The sequence below is a fragment of the Emydura macquarii genome, unplaced genomic scaffold (assembly GCF_026122565.2).
Source record: "Emydura macquarii macquarii isolate MOO-44397 ecotype Brisbane River unplaced genomic scaffold, CSIRO-AGI_Emac_v2 contig_2897, whole genome shotgun sequence".
Lineage (NCBI taxonomy): Eukaryota > Metazoa > Chordata > Testudines > Chelidae > Emydura > Emydura macquarii.
The window spans coordinates 47,649,465-47,670,984 of NW_027133034.1; the positions used below are offsets into that span (position 1 = coordinate 47,649,465).

Below are 21,520 nucleotides of genomic sequence, written 5' to 3' on the forward strand. Positions count from 1 at the left end.
TAATTTCCAGTCACTGCCATCACGTCTTACCTCATCTCTCTCTGCACTTTGAGACTTACAGCATCTTCCAGAGGCAATGGCATTTCTTTGTTTTTCCGCCTACGTCCCTAAATCTTTATTGGTTTTCTCCTCCTCCTCCTCCTGTGCTTTGCAGGAAATAGGTTGTAGTCCATAGAACTAAGGAAATTCTTGTATAGTTTTTGATGCCGGACAAACTTGTGTCAGATGTGTCTACTGAAAATTTTTAAACATGTAAAAATTAAAGAACCTCACGTACATTTTACATCTGTGTATTTCCGTTGATTTCAATAGGGAACGCTTGATTTTACGTGATTTTTTTTGGGGGGGGGGGGAGGCTTTCTTCCAAAAGAAAGTTTTTAAGTCCCTGACTACCCATCTTGCCTAAAACTGAACTGGCTGGAACGCTGTACAGTGCTGCTCCCTGATAGTTTTCAAATTCAGCAATCTGCTGCTGAGATGGGGCTAAATGTACCAACTTGACCAATATTTAGTACTGCTGATTGGGCAGATCGGTCTGCTAAGTGGTGAAATTTGTACATGAGTCTTCTACTCGTAAGCAGTTTGAAAAGCAGAATGTCTGCAGAGCTCACTGAAAATGTTTCCATCGCTGGGCCAGGTTTTTCTCTTGGATAAAACAATAGGGTATGCCACCAACATCCTGCAACATCTAAAGCGGTGGTTATTTTGGTAGAAACTAAAGACAAAAATGTATGTGATGTCGGTAAAGTATTTTAGTAAGTTTTTATTAATTAATCATGAAATCAATAAGTTGTTATATTTTATGAAGAAAAACATGCACAACCTTCAATGCCAGTGTCTTACTGTCTGGCCAAGTCCTGATTTATTACAACAGATGATAAATGGCTGCTTATTAACTGCATTTTATTGATAGGCATTATTTATCTCTGATTTATTTTTCTACCATGTTGGAAGTAGTATGGTAGAATTTGATAGAGAATATCTGAGAAAATAAAGACATTCTTTGAATGTAAATGTGTAATGTCTTTTTACATGAGAAGTTCAGACATCATATAATACGCTTGATTTTAGCCACCAAAGGCCAAGAAGCGATGTAGTTTTGTAAATTCCATCCCAGTCCCAAAATCGTATCTCACCTTGTGCACCTTTCAGATTCTGTCACGGTACACCAGCAATCCTGATGCAGGTTGAAAATAGAAACCATTCCTATCCAAGGGCAGGAATCCTTGTTTTTAAATGGCATAAATCATTGTTTTCTGCTTCTAGCAGCTTGTACAAATAGTGGCTTCTAAAATCATGTGGGAAAGATGGTAGTTTGACAAACCAGTAAATATGTTTTTTGTGGTAAGTAAACCTTTTCCATTTTTTTTTTCTGAATCATGTATCAGAAATAGAAATTGTCAAGTTCTGCACAGCTTTTTGAATACTTATTACCTTCCATAGTATACTCCTCTCACATATACATTTTTGTTTAAAGTTGACATGGACAGTAGTCAATCGCAGACCTAGATTCCCATACCAAGGAATGAGTTATACTGATATCTAAATATGGATCTTGTCTTAGAGGCGAGGGAGGGAGTACCAGATCTTTCCAGTTTGTATTGCATTGTTATCAAACTAATAATGACAGGCTTTATGTTGCACCCACAACATTAAGGGTCTGGCACTATAGAGTAATTAAGATTCAATGAAACTATGCAGTAATTAATGGTGTCGATCATTTCATTACAAAGTTTATTACTGATGTTTATAAACTGCCTTTTTATGTCCTTCTGCAAAAATGTAAAAAGGAAGTTAGTATCCTACAAAAGGAGAAATCCTGGAAGTAGAGAACTGTATATCTGGCTGGACTGCACACTGGGGTTCTGTGTGGAATCAGGGAAGGAATCCTGTCCCCAGGCTGCAGCATAGCTGCTGCTATATTTTGGTTTCTCCATCAGTAAAATGGTGGTAATTATTTTTACTATAAGCAAAATCTGAAAACATGTAGGATTTAAGCTGGTTGGTCTACGGTGCTATGCTTGTGTTGCTAGCTAGATAGCTACTACTATACTCATTTGCAGTTGATTGAACGTTAATGTGTTGCTAGAGCTGTGCAAGTAACTGATTTTTTGGTTTGTTGTAGTTCCAAAAAACAAAACAAAACAAAAATTCCTTTTGGATCAACCCAAAACTGAAATTTTTCAGAATTTTTGGCAAATCAAAAATTCTGGGAAAAAGAAGTTGTTTTGGGTTGAACAAAATGTTTTGTTTCAATTTCAGACATTCTAACTGTTTTTTAATAAAAGCAGAGGAAATTTTGAACTGATGGGCTTGATTCACCAAGGGCTTTAGGCACTGCTCATAAAACAGAAGAGATGGTGAGGTAATGCTGCCTCCCTTATACCTAATAGCACAGTGGCTAAGGCACTCAACTTGGATATGGGAGACTGAGGTTTTAGTCCCTGCTCTGAAGAAGGGATTTGAACCCAGATCTCCCCTCTCCCAGGTGAATGTCTTAACTACCATGTTACTGGCCATTTTGGCTGGAGTCCCTCTCAATTTCTCCTGTTGAAGCTGTTCCAATATAAGTAAATAATAAAATATTCATTGAAGCAGGAACTGGAAACCAGGTGTCCCTGCTCCCGGTGAATGTCCTACCCACCAGGTTCCACCTCCTCTTCCATTTTCTGAATGGCACATAAGTCCCCTTGTGAACCATGCCTGAAAAACCAAAACGCTTCATTTCGGAAATGTCAAAATGAAATGTTTCGACATTTGTGGGGAAATTTTTATTTTTTTGACTAAAACAAGTTGCCGTAATCGGCACAGATTAGCAAAATGTTTTGGTCAAGCTGAATCTGCATTTTTGGGAGGAAAAAAGTTGGGCCAAAAATGTCACTCAGCTGTATTTGTTGCTCACTAATTTCCCTTTGACAAACGTCACGGAATCACATAGTTTGTCAGAGAGCTTCTGTATACAAATGCAGGTTTTTGAATGAATACAGATATGCAATCTCAAATGTTCTGGGAATAACTAGTAATAAGTCTCTTCAAAATTTGATGCTTAGTGACTAGGCTTAGCCATTTTTATGACAGAATGGAGAAGAGAAAAGGAAGTGGTGTGAAAAAATAATTTCTGTATTTTCCCACAATATTTCATTCCAGAGCAACGACATTCTACACTGGATGTCCTCAAGAAATCCAAAAATCCACCTACCTTCTTTGCTGCAGCCAGACTTACTGCCATGCTGAATGGAAGTGATGAAGTGTATGCAAATTGCATGGTAGTGGATCAAGTAAGATAATTTAAGCTTGCATTTGTGCTCTGAGTACACCGCTGTTCATTGTCTCCTGATAAATTACATTATTTGAATTTTCGTAAAATGGGGATCAGATGGTAGAGCCTTCCAATGATTTATGTTTGTAAATACTACATAGGTTTATGGAATGACAGCAACTTTGTTCCCTTGGCTGCTGTCGTTCTTGACTCCTTTATTAGATGCTTTTATGATTTATAAAAATGTAAATCTTTTAGCTTTTTAGTTTAGTTTTCTATAAGCTGAACAACTCTTTGCTTCCTTGCAAATATGAATTTAACAGCCTTGGTTATTTGCATCTGAATTCCCTGTTATCAAGAACAGGGTCATGTTTCCTGATGTTTGTTAATTAACAAGCCCCCTCAACAGAAATAAAAAATAAGTGACCAGACAAACCAAAGTGCCATTCTTGTTATAGGGCACCATAAAGTTGGGAATGGTTTCTAACAGATGTCATATAAAATAGGCCCTGACCGCTTATGATTATTAACTATGCTTTTTTATTATTATTTTATTTTATTTTATTATTATTAACTATCACCTATCACAAGAATAAGAGACTAGCCCCTGTAGAATCTGGCCAGCTTATGTTTTGGGTAATGGCATCCTGCCTACCTAAATTCTTCCTACAATCTTAATTCAGTGTGCTCTTTGTCCTCACTTTGTGTTCTATTGTACACAGTTGTAGATAATTGCTATGTATTGTGAAACAGCTGCCAATTTCCAGTGAGAGGTGGCTGCATTTCAGTAGGGGTTAAAGTGATCCTTGTATATATAATTTGAAAAATGATTTGGGATCTTTCAGGCACTATGAAAGACAGTATATAAATGTAAGAAATTATTGTATATGTTAAGTGAAAATCTTAGAAAAAGGCAGAGATCTTGAAAGCTCATCCTTGTATTCTTTTTCCTTTCATTGAACATTCACCCATTGTATTAAGAGCTGATATTATTCTTTGTGACGGTCACAAAACATGTAATTAGGTCAAATTTTCTGAACTGAGGGTCAGTCATGACCTAAAATGTCCAATAGTGCACCTTTGATTGCCACAATTCTTCATAAGCCTACCACCTTAAAGTATGCAAATTGAATAATAGCACATGCAAATGGATAATTAGGCATGTGAACAGCCATTTGTATCTGCCTTTATCCAAGTTGCACATATAGTCATGATAATTCCATGTTCAATCACAGATGCACTGTGGCATGTGCATATTCTTGGATGGGGTCTCAGGACTGAGCCTCTACCTTTTGACAGCGTAACTCCTAATAATACATCAGAAAATTGAATTTTGCTTGGGCCACATTCTCCTCTGGGATCTGCACAACAGGACCTAACCTTGATATTCTTCTCTGCTAATGTATGTGGGATACCCACGGCTGTGATATGGCAATACTGCCCCATACAGTACTATTGAGTGTAGAACTGGTGGGTAAAATCTGAGAGGAGAATTTTACTCTTCTTGTATGTGATCTGCTTAGTACAGCAAAAGTGATACCAGGTTTCTGACAGGCTAATATCTTTGATCGTAGAAACAGGACTTTTATAAAATCTCAGTAGGTCTAGTCAGGGTTTATTAAGAGAAGCTTCTACCCTACAAAACCCTCCAGAATTGGATTAGATATGTCAGTAAGCTAAAACAATTGAACTTTTCCCTTTTGAAACTGTTTTCTTTCTTGCTTTCTTTCTTTTTGCTTATATCTGTTCTTTCTAGAGGTGCTGAGCTACAGCCAGATTTTGGCTACTCATCTATCCCTTCAAGAGCATTCCACTTCTAACTAACCATTACACTTACTTAACTGTAAATTAATATCCTTTGCAGAGGGATACAAAAATTCTATCCTGGTTTTTAAAAGAATTATATAGTCACCATTGCTTACCTGGGTCCAAACTGTGGTCCTTGCACTCAACTTGAGTAAATGCAGCTCCAGATGCCATTGCCTTCTATGTGTGAGACAAGGAGTATATAATCTGCATAGGATAAAGGAGCAACACCATTGGTGCTCAGTGGTGTTGGGGCAAAGATTCCTTCTCCCTTCAAACTCCTGGAGAAGCACTGTGGCAGATCATGTAAGGATCTGTCCCTAAGCTTACAGCCTTTGTGAAAGGGAAAGAAGAATTGGGAAAGAAGCATGCTTGTCTTGTAAGCTGCTTTTTCCATGTGAAATGACTCAGTGAAATGAAATGATTCAGTTATTCCCCGAATAACCCTAAACACACTAATCCATTTTATGGGTTACTGGGCTGTGCAATTTTAACTTAAGAAACAAACAAAGCTGCTGTTAAGTTATAAGACCAGAAAGTAAGTTATGAGTTATTTCATATTATAAACTGGATGAAACCGAGTGGGAAATCCAATTAGACCAGTGGTTTTTAACCTGTGGTCAGTGGATCCCTGGGGGTCTGCAGATTAAGTCTAAGATTTCCAAAAGGGTCCGCACCTCTATTCATAATTTTTTAGGGGTCTGCAAATGAAAAAAAGTTGAAAACCACTTCATTCAACTAACAAATTCCAATCCATTACTCCTGTAATTATGGAAGAATGACCTTGAGGACTTGAACTTCATAGCCATATTAGTTTGTCTCTAATTTCTGTGCCCCAGAAAACTAACAAAGGAAAAAACAGTGGTACAGAGAAGTATAGTTTGAAGAAAGATCACTGTTCTCTAGCAATACATTGTTACTTACTTTTCGCTAACATTAATACATATCTATCTCGTGCTCCAGGTTGGAGATTTGGATGTGAACTACATTGATGTAGACAATGTCACCACTGAAACAAGCAAAGATTGCACACACTCAACCCTGACACCCAAGAGCTCATCCTATGCCTCACTTAAGGAAAGCAATCAATATATTTATGCCATAAATGAAGATAACCAAATGACAATGAATAATGTAGACAACATAGGCTTGCAACCTTTCACTTCTCCTTCAAATCTGTATGCAGTAGGTTCATATCTACCACTCAAGTCCCATGGATTTAATAAGGAACGAAGTCAACTTTATGCTGACATGAAAAAAAGAAGGTATGGAGTTGTTTTTATAGCATTGTCAGGAAAAGACTTAAAATTTAATACTATGTTGTATATTAATTCTATATAAAATCATATAATTTTACATATTAATATGTGATCATATTGCATGGCATCACTCTGTAAAGGTAGGCACACATGACTTTGAGAAGAAGCGTATGGAGTAGCTGGACACACAGTGCCAGGCATGGAAATAATGTGCAGCTCAATTGAACAGCTAGGCAAATGGCTCTCTGGCCAGTGTGGCAAACGTTTTTCTTCTCTAATTGGTCTATGGAGTCACATGAAGACCCCTTAGTACAAACTATGATTGTTGATGTCATCCTCGAAATTGAAGTGACTATCAGCATTATATTTTGTGTGTGTGTAATATTAATTAACTAACTATATAAATATTTTAGTTTAGAAAAATAAGACAAAACCTGGAATCTAAGTGACTTCATACTTCTTGGCCTAAATTGTGGTAGGTGCTCTAAAGTGTGACACTTGCTAGAAAAACAGAACCAGGCAACTATTAATTATGTGAATTTTCACTGAGAAGTTTTTCATAATGTCATAAACTGTGAAAGTGAAGCCTAAATCAATTTATAAATGTTATTCCCCACTGAGGGCCTGATCCAAATAGACCTTAAGGGAGTTGTATGTTCCTGAATGCATCTGAGTTTTTCAGATTGACAGTCACAGGGCTACAATATACCATGAGCCTAAATCTCTGGTGTGTTCAAACCGCTTTGTGCTGCTCCACTGGTACAAAGCGGCCCTAAACTCAGCAGGTCCAGCCATTGGAGGATTCTCCTATGGGCAGCTCTGTGTTATGCTGGGAGCAGAACCTGCTCCAGAACTGGGGAACACAAAGATGGTTTAAAGTTACCTTTACACACACACACCACTTTCCTTCTGAGCTGTGTGTGGTTTTCCCCAGCTACAACACAGGACCTGTCCTCTATCTTAATGCCTACTTAAAAATTATCCCTCCCTAAAACATTCATGGGGAGTTCTGCCTGAATACAGACTGCAGGATCAGATCAGGTACTAAGTAATACTACAGTAAAATAATAAAAAATTGCTGTTAAATAGTATTCTCATTCAAGGGCCTCAAAGTGCTTTGCAAACATTAATTAATACATCTTCACAACATCTTTGCGTAGGTCCTGATTATTTTGGAGAAATTTGTGCCCATGTAATTCCTAGTGTAAGTTACTGTCGTAAGCCATGATAAACCAAGTCCTGCTTCACGTTGGTGCAGTGTGTCTACATTAGGCATTGTTATCCCTATTTGTGAAACTAACATACAAAGAGGCTAAGTAACTTAATTTTCTTCTTCGAGTCCTTGTACACAATTGCCAGAATTTTTTCCCATAGTGATAACCATTGTGTCGGCTCTAGAACCCCCTGGTGTCACACGCTTGTAGTGCCAGTATAAAGGGCCCTGCCGACCGCACTCCCCTTCAGTACCTTCTTATCACCTGTGATGTATGGTGGAACCCTCATTGCTTAGGCAATTCCTTCTCTTAGTGGTTTTTCTGTCAGTCTTAGTGTAAATAGTTACCGTAGTTAGTGTAGTTTTTTAGTAGTTCTAGATAGTTTGGGCTCCTCCGCTGTGAAATAGCAGGGTTGTCCACTATCCCGGTGCCGAAGCATGCCTTGGTCACCGGGTTCAAGCTTTCTGCCTTGTGCAGTAAGTCTATGCCTTTGAGCGACCCGCACTCAAGCTGCCTAAAGTGCTTAGGGGAAGTTCATAGAAAAGACTGCTGACAAATTTGCAAGGACTTCAGACCCCGAATCTAGAAAGCCCGAGCTGTTAGATTGAAAGTCCTCCTTATGGGGGTGGCCCGAAGACTGGCCTCGGAGCCACACTTGTACTCAGCACCAAGTACCTCAGCCTCAGTTCAGAGCATTCTTCCATCTTCCCTGCTGCCCCACAGGTTTTTACAAAGTGCATAGCGGTAGTAGCGGCCTTTCTCAGAAAAAAGGGAGTCTGTGTATTCCCATGCCTTGATGACTGGCTGGTCAGGGCTGGTCCAGGGATCAAATGAAGGCCAACATCCATTTCATGCAATCAACCTCGAATGCACTGGGCCTTCTGTTAAATGTCCAGAAGTCCACCCTGATGCTGGTTCAAAGGATAGAGTTCATTGAGGGAGTACTCGACTAAGAGCTCGCTCTATGAGGTATCAAGGCTCTTCTGCTGCCTTTTTGGCACAAGTCTGAATTCAGGACATCTGCAGGGCAGCAACTTGGTCATCGATTCACACATTCACAACCCACTATGCCATTACACAGCATGCTGTGTACCACAGAGATGCTGCTGGCTTCATCTGGGCTGTATTAACAGCCAACCTGTCCTTAATCTCCAAACCCACCTCCAGTGCAACTGCTTCTGAGTCACTTACTTTGGAATGGACTCGTACGAGCACTTGAAGAAGAAAAAATGGTCACTAACCTTTCTGTAACTGTTGTTCTATGAGATGTATTGCACATGTCCATTCCAAAACCCACCCTTTGTCCCCTCTCTTGGAGATGGTCAGCAAGAAGAAACTGAAGAGGAGAGGGGTTAGCAGAAATGGCGTACCGAGGAGAGGGTAGGGGAGGGGCCAAGCCTTATGCCCCTCTCCCACAGGTACAGACCCCTTCTCCCCGGGGCAACTGGGGGTGGTGCCAGGGCCCCTCCTGCCCTGTGTGTGTGGGGGGGGCGTGAGGTCTTCAGGGGGGCCGCAAATGTAGGCTTGGCCCCTGGGTGCTGGAGAGCCTCCATAGTCACTGGTTAGTAGAGCCCGTTATCATAGAATCATAGAGTTGGAAGGGACCTCAGGAGGTCATCTAGTCCAACCCCCTGCTCAAAGCAGGACTAACCTCAGCTAAATCATCCCAACCAGGGCTTTGTCAAGCCGCAGCTTAAAAACCTCTAAAGATGGAGATTCCACCACCTCCCTAGGTAACCCATTCCAGTACTTCACCACCCTCCTAGTGAAAAACTTTTTCCTAATGTCCAACCTAGACCTCCCTCCCCTGCAACTTGAGACCGTTGCTCCTTGTTTTCTCATCTGCCACCACTGAGAACAGCCTAGCCATCCTTCCTGGAACCCCCTTTCAGATAGTTAAAGGCTGCTATCAAATCCCCCCCTCATTCTTCTCTTCTGTAGACTGAACAAGCCTAGTTCCTTCAGCCTCTCCTCATAAACCATGTGCTTCAGCCACCTAATCATTTTTGTTGCCCTCCGCTGGACTCTCTCTAACTTCTCCACATGCTTGTTGTAGTGGGGGGCCCAAAACTGGACACACTACTCCAAATGCGGCCTCACCAGTGCTGAATAGAGGGGAATGATCACTTCCCGCGATCTGCTGGCAATGCTCCTCCTTATGCAGCCCAATATGCTATTAGGCTTCTTGACAACCAGGGCACACTGCTGACTCATATCTAGCTTCTTATCCACTGTTACCCCCAGGTCCTTTTCTGCAGAACTGCTGCCTAGCCAGTTGGTCCCCAGTCTGTAGCTGTGCATGGGATTCTTCCGTCCTATGTGCAGGACTCTGCACTTGTCCTTGTTGAACCTCATCAGATTTCTTTTGGCCCAATCCTCCGGTTTGTTAGGTCCTTCTGTATCCTATCCCTACCTTCCAGGGTATCTACCACTCCCCCAAGCTTAGTGTCATCTGCAAACTTGCTGAGGGTGCAATCTACCCCATCCTCCAGATCATTGATAAAGATGTTGAACAAAACCGGCCCCAGGACTGACCCTGGGGCACTCCGCTTGTGACTGGCTGCCAGCTAGACATGGAGCCATTGATCACTACTCGTTGAGCCCTATGCTCTAGCCAGTTCTCTATCCATTTTATAGTCCATTCATCCAATCCATACTTCCTTAACTTGCTGATAAGAGTACTGTGAGAGACCGTATCAAAAGCTTTGCTAAAGTCAAGGTATATCACATCCACTGCTTTCCCCACATCCACAGAGCCAGTCACCTCTTCATAGAAAGCAGTCAGGTTGGTCAGGCATGACTTTCCCTTGGTGAATCCGTGTTGACTGTTCCTGATCACCTTCCTCTCTTCCAAGTGCCTTAAAATGGATTCCTTGAGGACCTGCTCCATGATTTTTCCAGGGATTGAGGTGAGGCTGACTGGTCTGTAGTTCCCCGGATCCTCTTTCCTCCCTTTCTTGAAGATGGGCACTATATTTGCTTTTTTCCAGTCATCAGGGACCTTCCCCAATTGCCACGAGCTTTCAAAGATAATAGCCAATGGCTCTGAAATCACATCAGCCAACTCCCTCAGCACCATTGGGTGCATTGCATCCAGCCCCATGGACTTTATACGGGCACTATAAGCGCCTGACACCAGGGGGCACTAGAACCGACCCAACGGATATCACTAAGAGAAAAAATTCCGGGGTGTGTACACACCTACATTAGAATGGACACGTGCCACACATCTTGAAGAATAACAGTTGCTGAAAGGTTAGTGTCTGTTTATTTCAGTGTAACATGGCACGTTAGTGGTAAATGTGGGGATGGATAATATTCAGAAGTCCAATGATAAAACAGTTTTGGACTGTGCTGAAAAATAAAACTTTCAATTTGGTGAATGTTAATGCTGTGTGAAGAAGTTATGATGTTACTATTCCTAGCTTGGATCTGTAGTTTTTGAGAAATACAATGCATATTCTGAATGTTTTATGCTGGAAGACTGGAATGTTGTTGCAAGCAGTCAACCGTTCACTTTGGTCACATTAATAAAGAGACCATGAGCTTATGTACGCAGATAAAAGGACAAAATGATCGCAGAGAACCCCCTGTGGTGTTGATGCTGCCAGGAAACCTCATTGTAATGTTATATTCAAGAACATCTGCAAATCAAATATTCTCTAATTTAATGTCGTGAGGGTTATTTTTCACACACACACACACACACACACACACACACACACACACACACACACACACACACACACACACGAACCAACAGAAAAAAAGCACCTACTGTATGGTACAGTGCTGTGTTAAACATAAACTACTAAAAAAATAAAGGGAAAGTTTTTAAAAAAATTGACAAGATAAGGAAACTGTTTCTGTGCTTGTTTCATTTGAATTAAGATGGTTAAAAGCAGCATTTTTCTTCTTCATCGTAAAGTTTCAAAGCAGTATTAAGTCTATGTTCAGTTGTAAACTTTTGAAAGAACAACCATAATGTTTTGTTCAGAGTTATGAACATTTCAGAGTTATGTACAATCTCCATTCCTGAGGTGTTCGTAACTCTGAGGTTCTACTGTATCCTAGTGGATTTTTCCTTCCACCCTCTGTTCGTTTCCAGATGTTAAGGAAAATTATCTGAGAATTGCCACATTATATAAGCTGTTTACACTTTTTCTTAACATGCAACTATCTAAGGGTCTGTTTACTCTACAAATGCATTCAGGTAAGGGGACCCAGTTCTAAGACACTTGTATCCGGGCCTGATTACAACATGGCCACATTTTAAAGTATAGACAAGATGCACCTGGAGGAAAGCCATGAGCATGATAAGGAGGGACCACAAATCTGAGAGAGGACTAGAGCATGACTAACCCAAGCACCATTTAGTAGACTATTCTCTTTGCTTGTTGCATTAAGTTTGAAAGGTTGATAATTAGATTGCTGTACATTCCATACATTTTGTTGTATGCTTCAGTTCTAGTCTTGATGACCTTGAAGTAGACAATGGAAGTGAAGGGATTTCTGACAAATCCCATATTCGCTACCCTCCCCTTAATTCTTCAGTGACATTGGCTAGCAGCAGGGATGAATTAGATTCTTCTGAGACAAGCACTAATCTGGATTATAACATCCACAGGATGGAATCTGTCAATCTGCAGTCAAAGGTATTTGGATATCATTTTGGTTTTGTTTGTTTTGCTTTCAACTAAGTTGTTGAAAATATGTAAGACTTTGTATTTAAATGTGAAGGGCCACATTCACGTCCAAATTATATTAGTGTAAATTTGGATTAACTCCCTAGAAGTCAACAAAGTTTATCCCTATTTACACTGGTATAACAGAGAGGAAAATTTTGGCCCAGTGTATTCTCTGTGGCACAAGAGGAAGGTTAATGCCTTTGCAAATAGATTAAAAAAAAAAAGCCAGTCAAGGATGAGGGTTTAGTTGGCTGAATTTTATACACTGACTAGTACAAGCTTCTCTCTCTGCTAATGCTTCCCATAGATATTCTAGCTATATTAACTTCATTAAATCTCTTGACTATTTCTAGAAACTTCAAACATATATACAGAGTTTCTTTCTCTTTTATTCATAGGCATGAGATTTATTTTTATTTTATAAAACAGATAAAAAGTCCTGGCTGACATTGGGCTTCACCTGTCTTTCATGTAAGGGAAGGAAAAAAGATATCAGAGGAAAAAAGATTCAACTACCAAACCTAAATGCAAGAAAGCTATTTTTAAAAAAACTGGTTTCTTTCTATCAAGCAATTCAGCAAAATTCTCAGTTGAAACATAAATGATTCCCCTCCACCCCCAATACATTTTCCAACCTGCTCAGTTGTATTTATTCTGAAAATCAATTTTCATAATATTTTGGAATTCAAGGCTGCTTCAGCAAAATTTTTTCAACATGGAGTTATCTTTGCTGCAAGTGCACAATGGAAATTCCCATTAGTATTTCTAGGTCAGGTACATTGTGAGCAATACATTTGTAATACAATGTCAGCGCTATCTGTACCAATGATTTCAAATGACCATCCTCAGTAAAGGTGAAAAGTGGTTCAGTTTTCATGAAACAGTGGCTCAGTCATATACTGTCCTCTTTGGAGAAAAGATTGCACTTTATGGTGCATATGCTCAGTGTTGGTGTCATGATTCAAGCTTCCATCTGATAGACAGAGCACAGACCATTACTATTGTTTCTTTCAGAGCCTTTAAAGTTGACTTTTAATCTGGAATTGAAAGAAACAGATATTGTTTTATCTGTGAAACCACCTGTATCCTTAGCATATCAATGACATATCTGTATAGTAGACAAAATATATGTTTTTTTTAATGCAGGTCCATGTATTTAATGAACCACAAAAATCAGATAATGTTAGTTTGATTTTAATTCTAAAAAGAAATAGGCTTTGGCCAGATAATTATGACTTTGCTTTCAAAGTATATCATTAACTGATCAGCAGCTGGGGTCAGGAGATTTCCCCTCATGGTATCCAGGCACAATTAGATAAATGTAAAGGAAAGGGAGGAAAGAGATTAATTACTTCCTCTGGAACATCCAGATCACTGCTGGAGACAGAGTACTGGGCTAGATGAACACTGGTCTGTTCTGGTGTGAAAACACCATGTTCAAGTACTGCCATAAAAAGGTAGGTGAGATAACTGGCCATGTGATACAGTAGGATAGGGGTAATCAATTATTTTTTGTCCAAGTACAAATTTCTTGGTCAAGGTATAGGCAAGGTACAGACTCCAGAGAAAATAATATTAAAAATAACAATGATAATAAGTAAATAAAGATTTCAGGGTCCATTCAAAAGCACATCTGGTGGACTGGATTTGGCCCGTGATCCGCATATTGACCCTGCAGAAGAAAAACATCAGAGGTCCCCGCCAAATTGAAATGATTTTTCTTATTATAATTTGCACACTCACATTTTCCTGTAATGCCAAACATTTCTGACCTTTGGAAAGATGCAAGTTTTTCTCAGGTTGGAAGCTAGAACAGAAGTGGGGAGCCTAGAATCTTCTGTGAGTTCTAAATATTTATGAATCTAGAAAAAGATTTGCCGGAGCTATTTCCTTTTCTTAAAATTATGTGGTTTTTTCCCCCTTCATTTTGATTTCTTCTAGGAATCATTACTTTCTGGAATTCGATCACGCTCTTACTCATGTTCCTCACCCAAAGTTTTATTAGGGAAATCTCGCTTTGCACGGGACTTCACAGTTTGTGATTCAAATGAAGGTGAGTATTAGTTCTACTCTATTTGTGTGTATGAAATGCCACAAACTCAATGCTTACTACAGGCCAAATGCTGACTTCTTTACTTGCGTCTGGATTGTCACTCAGGTGTTCATGCGGGGAGGGGTTCTCATGTGTGCAGCTCTCCGCCAGCCCACCTGGAAATGAGGCTCAGCTGCCTCCACATTATTCCTCCAGGACCTTCAAAGGGCACTCTGTAGATGCAGTGCGTGCAGTGTTGGAGGGCCTGGAGCCAGAGCTTCAAGGGAGAAGTGGGCAACCTGAAGGAGCTAGAAGGGAGATGCACATTGTCCCCTGCTCCTCCCCTGCAGTGCTTAATTTGAAAAGATAAGGCAGCCTAGGGCAGAATTTTCTTTTTTAGGTATTCCTGCTCCTGCTATACTCTGCATGTCTCAGGGTCAGCCCAGGAGTCCAGGAGAGAGACAACAGAGAGGCCAAAGTTGGTGCAGAGGCACAGACCCTCTGTGCAGAAGGCCCCAGCATCCTGCAGATTTTTGAGAATCTGTGAAGTTTGTTCATAAGTGTGACCTTTTCACAGACCGGGGAGCAAACCCCACACTCTCCATGGGATGATGTGTGGATTTACTGTGAAGTGATTCTCACAGACCTGCCTTCCCCATGTCCCCATTCTGCATGTTTTACTGTGGTAGGGATGATCTGATCCTCCACTCCTATTCATTCCTAACTCAGGCAGCTTTCCATTGAAGTTAATAGGTGTTTGCCCACAGGGGTGCTGGAACAATTTTTATAGTGGGGGATGCTGATGATGGAAACCAGGTATTTGGTGTTTGTTATTACTACTTCAAGCCAGGGGCTGTGCCAGCACCCCTGGTTTCAGCACCACAATGTAGCCTCATGTTACACAATTGACTGTTCTGCTTATGTGCTGCCTGCAAGATGTTAAAAATTGTTTCTAACATCCTTATATTTTAACATTTTGTTTTGTTTTTGAAGCTTAGCAAACAACCCAGACCTTCCTCAGAGAAAGCTAATATGCTACATTAGAAATCTATTGAATGATGTAAAGTGTGAAATATATACTTGATCTTATTCAAGATCACATCTCTGAAAAACAGCTTATTTTCAAGAGAACCCATTTTTCTTCATGTTTAAAACAAATTACTTTTGGGATAAGAACAAACAGGACTTTGTTCCAAAAGGAAAATTCTTATTTAAAGCAATAAACATGAGAAAATATGGGTTGGAAATTGACTGTATTTTTTCCTAATATGTGCTGCATCATTTAGGGAAAATAGCCTCATTCAGGACACATTTAAGCATATCTTTAAGTATGCGCTTAAAGTTGTGAGTGCTTAACTACTATCCTATATTGGCTTCAGAAGCTTCTTTATATTATTTAGGCCTATATGCTGGAAAGACTTACATACACACTTAGCTTGCAGTACCATTGACTTCAAGGTTAAACACATTTTTGCAGGATTGGGACATTTTTCATGTGAGGCTTAGTAGCAGAACACAAAAAACAGCAGCAACAATCTTGGTTAAAATGTAGGTGAACATTTCTTCAAATTTTTTAGTTTTTGTCCTCAAATTCACATTAAAGTTTTGTTTCTACTTAGAACTCTTTTGTGCACTACCTGTAACACTGGGATGTTTAAAAGCATTTCATTGATTTTTTTTTTAATATAATTTTATTTTTAACAATTTTTCATCCTGCAGATTAGCTGAGAAATGTAAAAAAAAAAAAAAGACGGAGAAGAGCAAGGGCGTGTGTTCCATGAGGTTTAAGGCCCTGAATTCAGCAAAGCACTTAATCATGTGTTTAAATCCTCATAATGTCAATGGGACTGAAGGACCTGTGTAAAGTTAAGCACATGGTTAAGAGCTTTGCCCTAAACAGGCCTAAACCCTGACCCCCTATATAAAATCAAAGTAAATTAATAGTAGTTTACATTGGGCTTGGGAGAGCTCGAATCATCTTCCTTCTCAAGCTATGGGACACAAGTAGCCACTTTCCAGCCTCTATGACAAACTCAAGGCTATGGGAGGGTCTGTGGTCACTGTGTTCTCCAACTGTGGGGCAATTTGGCCAATGGATTTGTATCATCAGGGATCTGCTGAGCACATTGCTGGCCCTCCCTGCCCCATTGCTTCTGTCTAAATCCCGTGACCCTCACAGCAACATGTAGCAGCTCCATTCATGCCAACATGGAACTATTCTGCAGAAAGCAGGGGAAGCAGAAATTTCCATGTGCAACTTCTCTGCAGCTGGGAACTCCCACAGCTCCACTGCTTTGACATCTTGTTTAGGATTTGGCTATAAATGAGGATAGAAAATCTGAATTTGTAAATTAAAATCCAATCTGACTTTGCTGACTTGAATTTTTTAGTACAAAAGGGTTAGCTCATAATAAGAGAGTTTCATTCTTGCATCATGAGATGCAATCTAAAAGTAGGAAATGCACTGCCTACTGCAGTAGCAATGACCAAAGTTTTTTCATACACAGAGGAATAAAATGTGTTTAAAAATAATAGGTGTTTAAAGGAGGATATTTATAGTATGTAACTGTAAAGAATTTGTCCCTGCTGTGTAGATGGTGTGTTTATGAACAGTGGTCGATCCCTTCTCCAGGCTCTTTCACTCTCTAAATCAGTGGCTCTGCTCCATCCCTGTAGTAAGTACTGCAGTGGCCATCCAATGGTTCTATTTTGCATGAAGCTATCTTCATTTTTCTGTGGGAACAAGGCCTTTATTTCTTCAGAAAAGCATCTTTTTGCACATCTTTGGTTTGGCAACTAACTGAAATGTCATTTGATTCTCATTACATACATGATAAAATATACTATCTTACATGTTCAACTGCCGGGTATTTTCTCATATGGGCCCTTTTTCAACAAGATACTTAAGCATGGACCTAACTTTAAGCATGTGAATAGTCCCAGTTAAGTCGTTGGAACTATTTATGTACTTAAAGTTAGACATGTATTTTTTGCAGATAATCTCTACAAAGCTAAATCACATCTGGTCTTGAATCAAGAATCTAGAAAAGAATCATGTATGTGCTTTACAACAGAATAGCTAAAAAGCAAAATTAAAGATGAACCATTAAAAAAACTGGACTGCTTGGAAAAAGAAAAGATTAATATTAATTTTCTTTACTTAAAAACAATTAATCGGTTTGCAAAGACTGCCATTCTGTGATGTTAACCCAGATCCAGGCAAATTCTTTCAACTACAACCTGTTTAATAAACAATTGGTGGTATCCTGGGCAATACTGCTTTTAATCATTTTTGCTTTCTAAATTTCCAAACAACATGCCAGCATATAATGACTGATCTCACAGCCTGGTGGAGGTTATGTGCTTCAAACAAATAAAATATGCCAATATAGCCACCTTTAGTTTTCATTAACTTTTTGTGTTTTGTAGAACAACGAGCATACAGCTTGCCAGAGCAATCGAGGGAGAAAAGGTATTGACAGATGAATTTCTGCAGTGTAATATTTATCCGTCTACCAGTATTTACATGTTAATGTTACTAGTTAAACACTAGTAGCACAGATCTTTGTAATGATCATCATAATTCTAAGGTATCAGGCTCATATAGACCAATATGCTATATTCTGTTTTGGTGCCTTTTCCTAATGAAGTTCAGAATGCTTCTCTAGGTTATTGTTATACTCTATACTAGTATGAATGTTGGATATAGTCTATAACAAATGCTATATTTGCTAAATATTTGAATGTCTGACTGCAACTTTAAAGTTTGGCATTTCTTAAGTCCACTTTACATACATAACTATAACTCTTTTGTGCAGTAGTCTTCCATAACCACTTACTGTTTGTTGAATGTATCATCATGCATTTTTCCCTACAACCTTTGATGTAGATGTGCAGCATATGCTGTTACTCTGCACATTATTTTGTATGCCAGACAAACAGATACCATGAGAGCCATTTATATTCAAGGTGCGTACTGAATGAGGAGAAGGTTTCCAATTCATTTGCTGTGCATCTTAGAAAATTGTAGGAAAAAACCTGAGTGTTCAGTTGGTAAAGACTGTATTATAATGAATACACACAGGGGAGCAGAGTTAAGGTTTTATGGGCATCCTAAACTGGTATTCCTTGACTTTTGAGTTCTTTATTTTGCAACGTTTATTGAAATTTCCTTTTACATTTATTTATTTTATTTATTATTTAATGCAAGAAAAAATCAGTTGCATATTCTGGAACCATGTGGCTGGATACCAGGGAAACATCCATTCTATGTGTAATGAAAGAATCCAAATCCCATCTTCCCTTTAGTCTTGCAGTGACTCTCCCTATAGGGTCCACTGCCGTGTCATGTGCTCTACCTGATCCCCTGTGCTACAGTGCCATCTAGGGAGAGAAGAAGGGAAACAGCAGACATCTGTGACTGATTCAGTATGTCATCCATATTCAACAGAACACTTACGCACGTGCTTAAATGTTTTGCTGAATTGGGACCCATGAGGCTGGCGCTCATGCAGAAGAATGCCTGCTGCCAGCTAGAGAAGTGATTCCCAGCCTGTGGGCCAAAAGTGGCCTGCGGGGTCTTTCGAAGTGGCCCATCTCTCCCCTCATGCTGACTGCAGAAGCGAGCCACTGCCGAAGGACCCAGTTGGAGCACGTTGCCGTGGGGCTACAAGACCGGTGCAGGCTCCTTGCTGTAGCCAACGGGATGGGAAATCAGCGTTCCCCTCCTCCTGGCTGTAGCAGCACGGCAAAGCACTCTGCCTGGGTCCCTAGGTGCTGGAGTCCCTGCTGGAGCCAAAGGGAGGGGAGCACTGATCTCCTGTCCCCCTGTCTGCAGAAGGGAGCCACTGCCCAGGGACCCAAATGGAGTTCACAGGGCTACCCGACACAGTTTTCCTGCTGCAGCCAGGGGAATGGGAGATCAGTGAGGAGACTACCTCCTCGCTGAACTCCTTCCATCTGGCTGCAGTTGGGGGAGGAGGGGCCCTGGAAGAGCAGCCAGGACCCACCATGTTTGAGGAGGGGCAGGATTCTAAAAATCAGTGCCTTCCAGTTTGACCTGTACTTAGCAGGTCACCCACCGTGACTTAGCTGCCAGGCCATGTGCTTCAGTGACAGTCACTACTGCTTTGTCTGTGAGTGTGCCATACTGTGAATAATTTGTACGTGTAAAATAGTGAATGTAAAAATGAGCACAGTAGCATCAAAATGTTTACTTTAAATAGGTAGTGATTTGTAGTCCTTAATGGTGTATACATTAATACAATTTTTAGCAGTTGATTGACTGGTGGCCCTTCAAAGTTGTAAAAATGATATTTGTAACCCTCAAGCCAAAAAGGTCTGGAAACCACTGAGCTAGAGCAACATCCAAAATATGGCCATATGCATGCTCAGGGTCTTGATAACGGTGTAATTATGGCAAACTTGCAGTATAGTTCACATTTTGTACAGTATACGTGCATGTGTTCATAATTAGTATTATTCAGGGACTAATGTCACTTTTTGGTTTGATGTTGACCTCTTAAACAACTATGGTTAAAACCTGCATCCATCCTGTGATTGCTAAAGCTAGGTGAAGCAGAGTATCACCCAGGTGCTGCTCCATTTTAAGATGTTATGTCCAGAGTAATGAATTGTATTCACTGATTAACACTGTAGGATTCAGGAGGAGGAATGGGATAAATATATTATACCTACAAAATCCGAGTCTGAAAAATATAAAGTGAGTCGTACTTTCAGCTTCCTGATGAACAGAATGACTAGTACACGAAACAAGTGCAAGGTAATTTGAGATCTATATATAACTAGATGTTTGTTACCATAACTGAAATGCATTATAGTTTGGGATCAGATCTGTCCAAGTTATGAGGCAAAGATAAGTGGCTGATTTTTCCAATTATTTATACTGTATTTATAATAGACGTTTTAAATTTAAAACTTATGAGAAATGTATTCACAGGGTCTTTGTATTGACAAACAATAGTGTTCATTTTTAAGAGTAACTTTGTTTTCACTTTACTGAATTCCCTTTCCACTTTTTAGTTATTATTACTTATCGCTTATCTTGAGATTTAGCCCAAGTTTAATTGTCTGCAGTATATTTGGAAATTGTTTTTCTACTTCATATACAAAAATAGAAATATTAGAAAGTATATGTCTATTTTTCTTATTATCCACAGTAAGGACTTGATTTTGGAGCCTTTACTGTAGCATTTACTCAGTTGAATAGTCCTATTTGAACTTAATGTGTGAGTAAGTGCCGCTGAGCATATGTGAGTTTTAGAATCAGAGCCCAAACAAAGTGCTAAATGTAAACACACAAAATAAATTGTGTAAAGTAAATCGGATACTTTCAGTGTTTCATTTTTAATAATCTAAAGTCTAGATTGTGCAACCTATGTCAATGCTGTTGAGCACTTACTCACATAGTAATTCTATCAATATTAATTACCGGGACTACTCATGTGAGTAAGTGCTCCCAATGTGACCAAGTGTTACACAATGTTGCCATAAGGTGCTATCAGTAACAGGAAATGAAACTTGTTTTTTTCAAAAATAGATTATTTTTAACCTAGCAATATCCCTTTAAAGATCAAAAGCTGAGGTGTAAAAACTAATTTTAAAAACGTACGTTTAATGACACGTACATGTACTTGTATGTCCGACTGGGTTAATGCAGGCACAAATCCCCCTTCGCACTTGCCAGTTCCCAGTTTATATGTAGAACTCTTTGTTTTGCATATTCATGTTTTGCAAGTTTTAGAAATGTGTTTCTAAGTGTCTTTAATTAATAGTGATTAGTTGATTAGCCACTAATATAAGAGATGTCTTCATTTCTCTCTCTAGAACTTGCCTTTGTGAATCACATAATACAAATTACTCTGTTTCAGTTGTTACTAGAGAGAGGAGATAAATGTTTTAAGATCCATTTTCTCTTAAGAGAAGACTGTTTTAAAGTTATAATATGATGACAATTATTTATCTATTTTAATCTCTTTTCTCTTGCCTGCTCTGTTGGATCTAAAGACAAAGAATAAGGATGCCAAAGACAAAGAGAAACTGAACAGACATCAGTTTATAACTGGGAGCTTCTCAGCGGGTATCCCCTGTGTGGCGTGTGACAAAGCCCTCTTAGGAAAAGAGTCATTGCAGTGCTCTTGTAAGTAGCTACTGCCTTTTATGTAGCTTTTATGTAGCTTTCTAAAATCTGCTGCAGGATACTTGCTTAATATTCCATTTCAAGAGAGAGAGTCTATCTGGAT

General features: G+C 39.5%; 1 protein-coding gene across 6 annotated transcripts in view; it reads left to right on the plus strand.

Moving 5' to 3' along the window:
• Positions 1-21,520, plus strand: part of ARHGEF28 (Rho guanine nucleotide exchange factor 28) — a 158,765-nt gene that overhangs the window by 90,739 nt on the left and 46,506 nt on the right. For 4 of the 6 annotated variants that reach the window (XM_067569267.1, XM_067569273.1, XM_067569269.1 and 1 more), the window contains 8 exons: positions 3,148-3,278; positions 6,029-6,330; positions 12,004-12,193; positions 14,168-14,279; positions 16,853-16,933; positions 17,688-17,730; positions 19,917-20,040; positions 21,285-21,417. In XM_067569267.1, the coding sequence (XP_067425368.1) occupies positions 3,148-3,278; positions 6,029-6,330; positions 12,004-12,193; positions 14,168-14,279; positions 16,853-16,933; positions 17,688-17,730; positions 19,917-20,040; positions 21,285-21,417 (1,116 nt within the window). The remainder of the gene's footprint in view (positions 1-3,147; positions 3,279-6,028; positions 6,331-12,003; positions 12,194-14,167; positions 14,280-16,852; positions 16,934-17,687; positions 17,731-19,916; positions 20,041-21,284; positions 21,418-21,520) is intronic. The other 2 variants (XM_067569268.1, XM_067569272.1) reach the window with 1 other exon arrangement.